Source organism: Peromyscus eremicus, chromosome 7 (genome assembly GCF_949786415.1).
Source record: "Peromyscus eremicus chromosome 7, PerEre_H2_v1, whole genome shotgun sequence".
Lineage (NCBI taxonomy): Eukaryota > Metazoa > Chordata > Mammalia > Rodentia > Cricetidae > Peromyscus > Peromyscus eremicus.
Genome location: NC_081422.1, coordinates 53,754,990 through 53,767,109, shown reverse-complemented (window position 1 = coordinate 53,767,109; position 12,120 = coordinate 53,754,990). Strand labels below are relative to the sequence as shown.

The window sequence follows — 12,120 nt, the reverse complement described above, 5'->3', positions numbered from 1 at the left end:
AGAAATCAATTCTTTTTTTCTTCCAAATTCATGATCAAGGAAGGAAACTTGGCTTCATGAGGAAAAGACATGCCCTTATTGGATGATGTTGACAAATGATGGCAGCTCATGCTTAGTAGTAGTATCATTTGACTTTGTTTGTTTGTTTTTATAGAATGCTATAGGAAGTAGTTACAGAAGAGTGCCCCCAACATTGGTGTGTATGAGACTAAGGTCTTAAACAACTGCTGATGCACGCCCTGCCTCCGGAGCTTCTGCTCTTGGGACACAGCACTGTCCTTTGTCTTCCCACATAACCAACTCAGTGTTTACAAAAGTTTCAACCGTTTTTAGCTCTGTGGAATATGTGTCAAATGTGAGCTTTTAGAGTTACTCTTATAGGAGTTAGGTTAGCTGGTTGTGGCAGTACACACCTGTAATCCTAGTACTTGAAGGTGGAGGCATGAGGATCAGAAGTTCAAGGTCATCCTTGGTTACACAATGAACTGGAGGCTAGCCTGAGTTACATGAGAACCTGCCTCAAATCAAACCAAAAATAATGAAATTTGAGTAATTATAGAAAATGTATTTTCACAGATTTCTTCTGGGAAAACATAAAGCCGCCACTGAAGTATATAATGAAGCAGCTAAACTTAACCAGAAAGACTGGGTAAGAAATGTCACTTCTTTCTTAGCATGTTAATGGTTCCATTTTTCAAGTGGCTTTTTCTTTGGAGGCAGGGTCTCATTGTGTGTGTAGCCCTGGCTGGCCTCAAATTCATTATGTAGAACAGGCGGGCCTCAAACTCAGAGAGATCTGCCTGCCTTCTATCTTCATAGTGCCAGCCCTTGACTAGAATTCTCAGATGATCAAACTGTCTTTTTGATTCTGTTTTCAGCATGGCATTTCTGCATAACTTTGCAGGCATTGTTGTATAGTTTCCAGCTGTTAATGTTGCTGATAGTTTTTCCCTGGTCCGATTCTTGCTGTGATTATCTCATCTCATTTCCAAGAGCTCTAGGAGTTGAGTTCTTTTACCTTTGGAATTAGAAAGCATCAGCAGTAGATGTCTTCATTGCACTTTTTGTATTTTTTTCCCTATCTGCTTGGCAATCAGTCAGCTGTTCTTTTGCCTTTCTTTGGATCATGACAAGTTTAAGCGACGCTTTATTTTCCTTCTACCAGCTTCCCTTTCTCCCTTTCTCTCTTTCTTTATTTCTTTTTTCTGATTTGGTTTTTCGAGACAGAGTTTCTCTGTGTAGCTTTGTCTGTCCTGGATCTCGTGTTCTGTAGACCAGGCTAGCCTTGAACTCACAGAGATCCGCCTGGCTCTGCCTCCAGAGCGCTCTTCCCTTTCTTATTAGTGTATATTAATTGTACAAAACAATGGGTTTCACTGTGACCTTTTCATAGTGTGACCACAGTCACCATCCCTATCCCCTTATTTCCACCATGTATTTGTATAAATTGGGGATTATGTGTAAGTACAACACAAAATCAGATTAAACATTCTCTTTATAAATTAAGTCCCCCCCCATGAAAATCCACGTCCCTGGTTTTGGAATTCATTTGGTAGTCCTAGAATTTCAGGCTGAGAGTTACTCATGGTTAGTTAATGGTGACTTATCTAAGAATTATTAATTCTCAGCTAAGGAGCTCAAAGAAGCAAGGAAGAGCAAGCCCTGAGAGCCTGTGCTTTAGCCACAGCCTCTGAAAGGAAGGCTGGAAAGTACTTTTAAACGTGGACCGCGACTAGACTAGGACTCCCCAGGAAAGAAACAAGAGTGGACCTCTGGTGGATGATCAGCCCTGGCTGGACACCGACTCTCACTTCCTTTCAGACACAGCAGCTCTGTGGCTTTGAACTTGTCTCTCATTTTCTGTTATTTTATTCTTTACATCCATTTTTACATCTTTACATTTGCTCAGTCTTATCTCCCAGATAGATCACTGTGTTTGCTTTTAGCTGTATATATTCTAGTAGGCTATCCTTTTCCTTAATTTCAGTAGTTGTATTCGGATTTCTAAGTAGTTTGTCCTCTCTCTCTCTCTGCGTCTCTCTCTCTCTCTCTCTCTCTCTCTGTCTCTGTCTCTCTCTCTCTCTGTCTCTCTCTCTGTCTCTCTCTCTCTCTGTCTCTGTCTCTCTCTCTCTCTGTCTCTCTCTCTCTGTCTCTGTCTGTCTCTCTCTCTCTCTGTCTCTCTGTCTCTCTCTCTCTGTCTCTGTCTCTCTCTCTGTCTCTGTCTCTCTCTCTGTCTCTGTCTCTCTCTCTCTGTCTCTCTCTCTCTCTGTCTCTGTCTGTCTCTCTCTCTCTCTCTCTGTCTCTGTCTCTCTCTCTGTCTCGTTTGTTTGCTTGTTTGAGACAGGGTCTCACTATGTAGCTCTTGAGCTGTCCTGGATCTCACTCTGTAGACCAGACTGGCCTCAAACTCCGAGTTCTTCTGCCTCTGCCTTCCCAGTGCGGGACTAAAGGTGTGTGCCACCATGCGGGGCGTTCCTTTCCCTTCTCCTCCCTTCTCTTCTAGCACCCTCTCCGTATCAGTCTGAAGTTGTGTGTGTTTCCACAGTTACCTTTCTTTTTCTGCTTTCCTTTAGTTGTTTTTATACTGTTGACTGATCCTTGCAGAGACCTTCCTCTGTAGAGAAGTAGATTGACTATAGTAGAGAGAGAACACAGTTTCCCTTAGAGTACTTAGGGCACTGGTTATGAAAAGTTGAATAACACGTTATTTACTGTGTTTACAGGGTGTTCGGGGTGGGGTCAGGGATAGCCTGTGGGAGCTTGTTCTCTCCATCCACCCATGGTGCAGGGATTGAACTCAAGTCAGCTGACTTGGCCACAAGTACCTTTACCCAATGAGCCATCTTGCCAGCATTATGATTTTCTAAGTACATTTCAATCTCAGTTATTTTTTTTCCTCTGGGTGTGGTTATTAACTTGAATTTTTTTCACCCATCCATCTATGTGTTTTGTCTACACTCTATGTATATGTGAGGACACATGCTTTGGTGAGTGTAGAGGTCAAAGGGCAGCTTGCAGGAGTTGGTGCTTTCCTTCAGGAGGCCGTCAGGGTTGGTGGCAAGTGCTTTTGCCCACTGAGTCATCTTACTGTCACTGTCCCCGTTATCTTTGTTCACAGGGTCACATTTAGTCCAGGCTGGCCTTGAATTAGCTGTGTAGCAGAGGATAGCCTTGAATTCCTGATCTCCCTGTCTGCACCTCCCAAGAGCTGAGCTGAGTTGAATCATTAGAGGCCAAGGTGAAACTACACATACAGAAGCAGCTCAGGAAGCCCTTGGGCCCTGCAGGCGAGCATGAGTAAATACACACTCACCCACTCACTTTCTGATTTTTGTCTTTCAGAAAAATTTGGACAAAGGAAGTTTTAGGATCTGGTAGGCTATCTAAATTGAGATATGTCCAGTGCATAGTTGGATATGAAATCACGATGTTCTAGGTTATAGATGAACATTTTGGAGTCAGGAACATAAAGTTAGTAACTGAACCCATGAAAGTGGTTGAGATAGTTATTTGGCAATGAGTTGAGGATGGAGGTCAGGAAGAGCAGAACAGAAAAAACAGATGAGTCCAGAGGGCTGGGCAAAGGGGAGATGAAGCACACCTCCTGCTCCGTGTAGCTGAAAGAGCTCACTTGGTATTCTGACTCACTTGGGACAGCAAACAGCCAGATACCATCTATGTGATACCTAATAAATGTCTGTAGGAAATCTTTTAGCTCTACTTTCTTGTACATCATGATATTCCACAGTCTGGTTCTAACAAGGGGATAATAATCCTGTATGCCATTGTCTTGACTTCAGAATCAACTGGTAAGTAGGGAGAATTTCCACTAATGTCAAGAGAGAAATCTGAGGCTTTGGGGGATGGGATGACATGGCAGAGGGCACACAGTCAGGTAGGAGAAGAACAGAAGTAGATCGCAGCCTGCAGTCGAAGGTTGCTAACTCTAGCCTGAGATCTTCTTGCAGTGTCTGCTGCCCTGGCCAGATGTCCCTGGATACTCCTATCCTATGCTCTTAAGAGACAGGATTCTGTTTTCTCTTCCACATTTCCTGTGCTATCTTCTCCAGAATCACCTGCAGCAATGATTCACAAGGTCAGGGGTCACTTAGTGTGCAGAGCATCAAATGACAAGAAAGATGATGTTTCTCTTGTCTGTCCATGTACTTCTTTACAGCATGATAAAATGGAATATATACAAGTTTTGAGGCAGGCTTGAGTTGAAGGCACAGTTCTTGGTAATGTAGACGTTATTTCAATTGTGGTTTAAGAGAAATAATTTTAAAATGTGAGACCTTTCTGAGACAGATACTAGTTTTGTTTTTGAGGTAGGATAATAGTATTGTAGGTTTAAAACAAATTTTTAAAAGATTTACTTATTTTTACTTTGTGTGTGTGCTTTGCCTGCATGTATGTCTGTGTGCCTACATGTGGGAAGTATTTGCAAGGCCAGAAGAGGACATTGAATCTCATGGAAGTGAGGTAATATATGGCCACGAGCCACCGTGTAGGTGCTGGGAACTGAATCCAGGTTCTATGGAAGAGTTGCCAGTGCTCTTAATTCTTGAGCCATCTCTTCAGCCCTGATTTTTTAAAAAAAAATTTTTTTTTAAAAGTCCATGTCATTTGAGAAATGTACTGAAATGCTTGTAAATGAAATGTTACACTATTTGGTACTTGGTTATAAAATAATAGTAGATAGTATTGGATGGTTGTCAGGCTCATGAGTCTGTGGTGTTGCTGTTTACATCTGTACATGGTTAGGATACAAAACTAAAGAAAGAAGAAAAAAATCCCAGCGCTGTCACCTTCTTTGTTAGGAAAACTGTCTAACCTCTCTGAGCCTCTGTTTTCTATAAAACTAAAAGAACTATACTGATGTTGCAGATTTCTTGGAAAATTAAAGTAATATATATGAAAACATCTGGTATCAAGCCTACTGTATAACAGGTGATTTACCACTGATGGTTTTGTTGTTCTAGGAGATGTGGAACACATTAAACTAGTTGTCTCTGTTCCTGAGACAGGGCTGCATTCCTACCACTTACAGGGTGCTGGGCCCTTGCTGCTTTCCAGAAACACTTTTCTTACTACTGGTTTCCTTTCTACATCTGCTAAAGTCAGATTTATTACAAAGAAATTCCAGAGATTTCACATCACTTATGGCCAGAAGACAGATTAGTCTTACAGTGAGCTAGATTTAGAAATTGTCAGCAGGTAGTCAAAAAGTGGGTTTTTGATTCATCTTTCTTTTCCGCAGATCAGAGGTTGGCAAACTCTTTTGTAAAGGACTACTTAGTATATAGTATTACACATATTTATATAGTATTGCAGCTTTTTACACTTAACTCTAGTTTTGGTTCTAGTATAGAAGAGCCATAGGAAGTAACTCTAGTCTGATAAAATGTAATTTACAAAGGAGAATGGACTTGCCCCACTGACCTTGCTATAGATTTCAACAGATTAGCCACAGATCTGGGAAGATTCTGTCTGCTCTTGTGGTTCTTATAATCTTTTTTTTTTAATTTTTAATATTTATGTGTCTAGGTGTTTTTGTCTACATGTATGTCTGTGTTCCACATATATGTGTGGCACTTGAAGTCCAGAAGAGGGCATGTAACTCCCTGGAACTGGAGTTACAGACAGGTTGTGAGCTGCCATGTGGGTGTTGGGACTCAAAACTCAGGTCCTCTGCAAGAACAAGCAATGCTCCTAACTGCTGAGCCGTCACTCCAATCATACATTTTATAGTTTTAATTTAAAAGAATACACTTAGGAATTTTTTTGTAGAATCATGTATATTTATGAACATAAAAACCCTCAACTAGTCTTTAGACTGCTGTGCTCGCTCTCCTGCTTCTTGTAGACGTAACCCCTGACCACTCTCCTTTCTTTTGTATGTAGGAGATCTGCCATAACCTGGGAGTGTGCTATACTTATCTAAAGCAGTTCAACAAGGTAATTCATAAAAATGGTGATGGTAGTTGACTGGAATTCACTGTGATCATTTGTGACAGAAGAGCCACTGTCCATTGTGTATTGACTCTATTGTCTGCAGAGCTTGGGGAGCAAAAATTGCCTTTTATCGTTATTGCCATGTTAATACTTGTCATTACTCATTTTCCCTAATTTTTATGACTTGTTTTTTTATTTTATGTGCATTGGTATTTTGTCTGCATGTATGTCTGTTGTGAGGGTGTCAGATCCCTTAGAACTGGAGTTACAGTTGTGAACTACCATGTGGGTGCTGAGAACTGAACCTGGATCCTTGGAAGAGCAGCCAGTGCTCTTAACCACTGAGCCATCTCTCCAACCCATTTTTTTCTTACTTTTGATTAAAAAGAAAGTGGAGGAGTCTAGAATATCAGTGGTGGTCCAGTTGCCTTCTCTCTTTCTCTCTACCTCCCATTAAATGTTCTAGTATAGAAACAAATGTCCAGCAACACACATATCAAAAAGTGGACCTTCTCAGGCCATTGTTGCACACTCCAGTAATTTCACCAGTTGAGAGACTAACAGCAGAAGCCTCTGAGTTTGAGACCAGCCTAAGGGCTAGTGAGACACCATTTCAAAGAAACATACACACGCACACACACACACACACACACACACACGCACGTGTTTGCCTTAAGGTGTCATTTTGACCATGAGAACCATCTTATGCTTTGACAACATCTGATTTTTACTTTTTATTTTGTTTTTGTTTTTGGAGACAGGGCTTGCCTGTATAGCCCTGGCTGTCCTGGAACTCACTCTGTAGACCAGGCTGGCCTCGAACTCAGAGATCCACCTGCTTCTGCTTCCTGAGTGCTGGGATTAAAGATGTGGACCACCATGCTTGGCCTTGATTTTTGCTTTTAAGGTCAATGAAAATGAATTTAAGGGGATTGAATTTTGTTTTATGATAAGAATTTTTCTGATGTGAATTTATATTTCACTCCAAACAAACTTTGCTCTAAGACTTTGATATAAGACCCAGCATGTTAATCTTACGTTGGTTCTCAAATTAATAAATAGATACCTGTTTTTTTGTTTAAATTAAAACTTTGAAATTTTTTATTTTATTATGTGTATGGATGTTTTGCTTGAATGTATGTCTGTGTACCATGTGTGTGCCTGGTCTCTTTGGAGGCCAGGACTTCGGATCCTCTGCAACTGTAGTTACATACAGATGGTTGTGAGCCATCAACTGGGTGTTGGGAATCAAACCTCTGGAAGAGCAGCAGTGTTCCTAACTGCTGAGCCATCTCTCCAGGCCTAGAAATATGTCTTAATTGAGGAACAGATGAATTTTTGAGAGTTCCGAAGGGTAGTGATGGTGATTAGGTAGTTTCCTTCATAACCTGGTGACTGTGAGACTTTGTTCTCCTTTTTTTTTTAACCGCTACCAAGACTGACTCTCATTAATACCCATTTAACACGGCTTTGCAAGATCACAATGTAACCTAGTCTGTCTTTCAGGGATATGAAAAAATACCTGCATATTAGCAGTTGGAGTGTAAGAATTATTTTTTGTGATATATATATCTAATAAAATACATATTCAGTGGACACATAAGTTTTCTTGATGAATCTATAGTTTTATACAGCTGATTAAATTTTTCTCTTCCGAGAATATTTTGATCAGGTACATTCCTGTTCATAGTATAGCTAAGTCAGGGGAGAGGGAGGATTGGTCTTTGGACCTGTACTGAGGAAGAGAGTTACATTTAGATTTATTATACAGGCTAAACAAACACAACACCTGACATTTATAGAAGCCCTTATTGAATCAGTGAATGAAAAAGTTTTATTCAGCCTACTAAGATGTAGGCTCCTCCAGAGCAAAAAGTTATATTATGTTTGTTCTTGTTATGTGGTGTTGAAGACTGAACCCAGGGCCTCCACGAGGCAGGCACAGCCATAGCATTATTTTCTTGTTAACTCTAGTATACCAGGCATCTAGACCAGCAGGCACTCAATGAATACTTGCTGAATGAATAAATAAGAACAACTTTTAGGCTAGCCTCTGGAACTCTATCCAACATGGCATCTGAGTGCAAGACTAAGTTATCCAAGAACCTGCTGTGCATGAAGTTCATGCAAAGGGGCCTGGACTCGGAAACCAAGAAACAACTGGAGGAGGAGGAAAAGAAGATGATCAGTGATGAGCACTGGTACCTGGATCTGCCAGAGTTCAAGGAGAAAGAGAGTTTCATCATTGAAGAGCAGAGTTTCTCACTATGTGAAGATCTTCTCTATGGAAGGATGTCGTTCAGAGGATTTAATACTGAAGTTGAGAAGTTAATGCTTCAGATGAATTCTAAGAACAAAGCCACGGCAGAAGAAGAGGAGACAGTGGAGGTGGATGTGTCGGATGAAGAGATGGCGAGGAGATATGAGACTTTGGTGGGACAATTGGGAAAAAGTTTGCCAGGAAGAGGGACCGAGCCAATTACGAAGAAGATGGAAATGGAAATATAAAACCCATTAAAACAAAGATGTTCTTAAAGCCCCAAGATTAAAATGGATGCCTCGGATACAGCAGATGCCTGTGAGCGCAGCGGGTTTGAGGTCCTCCCCGTGGCGTCTGTAGTGGTTAATGCTCCAGTGTTACCTGTAAGGAGTGTGCTGTTGTTGAGACAGATGTGTAGTGGATGTTATACATCCTTTCAATGGCATTCTTCAGGGTCTTCAAATGTGTGGGCACATGCCGCTCCTATTTGACCTGGTTTTGATCTGTGTGTATGTACACACCGACAGGACACATGTGAACAGCTCTCTCTCACTGTCCTGGGATGACTGTTGTAACCTAATTATTGCCATTGTTTCAACTGCCCTTATATTTATAGTTTACTTTTTTAATAATGTCAAGCCAGTTCATCCATTCACTTTGGAATCAAATATTTGAGTACTTTCCAGAAGTGATTCACCAGGAGCAGACATGTTTCTCTAACCTGAAATGTCTGTATGCTGCCAGGTCTTTCTCATCTGCAGAGGTGTGGTTTTTGATTATTTAAAGCAGTCAGTTGGGTCGTTTTTCTAACATTCTGTAGTAAACATCTGTTTTTGTAAAAAACAAAAAAAAACAACTTTTATGTTAATTTGTGTTCATATTGTTGAGGAAAACAAGGTCCAGCTGGCAAAGGTTGTTCAGGTAGTTAGGAGTGTAGGTGGGATCAAGTTTGCTGTGGTATTCTGTACTGTACTGTGATGTCCCTTTGGGGTTATGAAGTTTAAGTCATAGGTGTAAATGTCAAACAGGAAACATTAAGAAACTTGATCATCTCATATGAACTCAGCAAGGCCAGCTAGGCTATGCTTGGTTTTTAGATGGTAAAAGCTATTTTCTGAGACATGATAATCCCACATAAGAACATCAAAGCTCTGCTTTCATATTCACCATAGGAAACCATTGTCCTTCAGTGGTATTGATTTGGTTTCTTTACTCCATTAAACTTTATTTAGGCACAAGACCAATTGCACAGTGCCCTCCAGCTTAACAAGCATGATCTGACTTACATAATGCTGGGGAAGATCCACTTATTGGAGGGAGACCTGGACAAAGCCATTGAGATCTACAAGAAAGCAGTTGAGTAAGTGTCTTTCTCTTAGACTCTAACCAGTGTGTCCACCTTTTAACATTGCAACATGAGATTATCACCCTCAAGAACTGCACAATTGAATAACAAAAAATTGTACACACACACAAAAAATCTCAGTTTTCTGTAAGTCTGCTATTTTTGTTGGGACACATTCATAGCTATTGTGGAATGCATGCAGCCCATGGGCACAGGTTGGACATACCTACAGGAAGCGATGAGAAAAGCAATGGAACAGATATGTTAGGAGAACAGATTGTTTCTTTCTTCTATAACAGTGTCCGTTCTAGGCTAGCTGCTCCACAGGCCAACTGGAGATTTAGGTTCCTTAGGTGTTTTTTTTTTTTTTTTTTTTTCCACCTGTCTGAGTAACTAACTGTAACATGTGTTCCAGGCCATATTGAAGGAAGATGATACTGGAAGCTAAATATGGAGTAAGCATCCTAGTTTTAAATAACCCTAAAATTGTATACTTTCTGAAATTAGGTAGGAGCACACAGTTGCAAGGGAAGTGGGCGGGCATGCACTCAGCTAGAATTTGGGGTCAGCTGGCAGTGTGACTGTCTAGTTAAATACTTCATAGCAGATCCTTTGTTCCTAGAGATCATATTAGGAACAGAAATCTCCTAGCTCAGTAACAGACAGCTGGTTTTACTAGTCTAAGACCACTATGTCTTATGTTACTGTTATTTTGTTTTTTTATGCTGAGGATAGAATCTTGTTCATGCTTAACTGAACACAAGTACTGTAACTGAGCTGCACTCCAGTCCCGATATCATGGGTTTTGCTGTTGCTGCTGTTTGTTTAAAAATATCATTAGGATAGTCTAACCTGTTGATAATGGATGACTGAGTTTCTCGTCCTACTGTTCCATGTTTCCTCTCTAGGGACACCTGGAATCTTGTCTTTCCTGTGTAGTATTATCTTGTTTCATTTATTTATTTTGAGACAGGATCTCAGTATATACCTCTGGCTGCCTTGAATTTGCTATGTAGACCAGGTTGGCCTTGAACCTACAGAGACCCACCTGCCTCTGCACCTGGCTTGTTTCTTTTAAATAAGACAGCTGTAGTATAAAATGTTCAGGTATCTTGTTTGATCACAGAATAGAATATGTGTGACTCATGGACTAAAATTTGAACTGGTATAGAGTACTGGTCACTTCTTAGCTTCGTTGACTACAGGGTAAACTTCCTGGCTATATGAATCATAGCACTTCTTTCTTTTCTGCATCTTATTTAACTACATTTTGTGACAGAAAAATCTCTTGTGTTTGGTAAACTACAACAATTTCTATCATCAAAAGGTCAGGCTTAGGTGGGCAGGTAGGAAGGAGCCATAGAGTAAGTCAAGTCCTGTAATGCTGGAGAGTTGGCCTGTTCCTGACCTTTGTCCTATACAAGTTGGCGTTTTGAGTTAGTGCACATGAATCCCGTGAGGGTACTGACAGTGACCACTCAAGAGATTTGAGTCACTCAACTTCCCAAAGGAGAAAACCAGACAGTTGAGTATTTGAGAAGGTAGGTTCTTGACCTGAAGCTTTGGAGAGGACTGTTCTTGGAAGGGGGACAGATACTGATGTTACCAGAAGAATGGGAAGGACAGGTTACATATGTGGTTTGGGAGGGACATGACCAAGATAGATCCTTACTATAGAAAAGTGAGAGGCAGATTCTCATTTGCACTGAGAAAGTTGTTTGCCAGTCAGGCATGGCTTGGGCTTTGGCTCTGTGGGTTCTGGACTTCCTACAGGGAACAAGCATCCCCCTTCCTTCCTTCCTTCCTTCCTTCCTTCCTTCCTTCCTTCCTTCCTTCCAAGCAGGAGACAGCTCCTTGCTCTTTGATGCTTTAACTGTTGAAACTGATGATCCTATATTCAGATGGTCTCAGCTATGTTGCTTTGGCTTTTTGACAAAGACAAGAGAAGTCAGATAATACTTAGGTCAGTGTTTACTCCCAAGACCCAGTGTCTAATTCTTTCCAAAGGGCTGCTATGTGCCTTCCTTATTTTGTTTAGTTTGGCAAGTTAGTTTAGAGAGCACAGCATTAGGGTCCTTGGAGTCCTAAATGACACAGTACTGAAGTAGGCTACCTACCATTGTAAGCACAGGGAAAGTGGCAAAGAGCCGTCTCAACAGAAGGACTAGCATAACTGTGTCCTGACTGACTTGCCTTAAGCTTGGTTATTTTCAGTGTGATGAATCATTCCACACAGTTCTTTTTTAAGGTTGCTGTTGGTCCAAAAGAAAGGCTCCAGCAAGGAGTCTGGATTCTAAGCCCTGCTTCGTTCTGCTGAGCAGGTTTTCTCTGTTGCCAGGATTGAGATGATTTGTTTTTTAAGGAAATTGCCAAATTGCCCTCAGAAGTTTACATGGGAAAGGAAGAGGTTTAATAAAGGGTCCTGGATGTTGGCAGTGGGGTAGATGACTGTCAGTCTGTATTTCATAATCATGGTTTCCTTGTGAGCATCTCTATGTTACAGGTTCTCACCAGAAAATACAGACCTTCTTACAACTTTAGGATTACTCTACTTACAGGT

At 40.9% G+C, this 12,120-nt stretch overlaps 1 protein-coding gene and 1 pseudogene across 2 annotated transcripts in view; both read left to right on the top strand.

The window, feature by feature from the left end:
- Positions 1 to 12,120, top strand: part of Bbs4 (Bardet-Biedl syndrome 4) — a 38,328-nt gene that overhangs the window by 18,283 nt on the left and 7,925 nt on the right. The window contains exons 6-9 of one of the 2 annotated variants that reach the window (XM_059268003.1): positions 577 to 649; positions 5,905 to 5,958; positions 9,448 to 9,575; positions 12,064 to 12,118. In XM_059268003.1, the coding sequence (XP_059123986.1) occupies positions 577 to 649; positions 5,905 to 5,958; positions 9,448 to 9,575; positions 12,064 to 12,118 (310 nt within the window). Of the gene's footprint in view, positions 1 to 576; positions 650 to 5,904; positions 5,959 to 9,447; positions 9,576 to 9,975; positions 10,016 to 12,063; positions 12,119 to 12,120 lie in introns of those variants that run through there. The other variant, XM_059268004.1, reaches the window with a different exon arrangement.
- Positions 7,409 to 9,163, top strand: LOC131915073 (M-phase phosphoprotein 6-like; annotated as a pseudogene).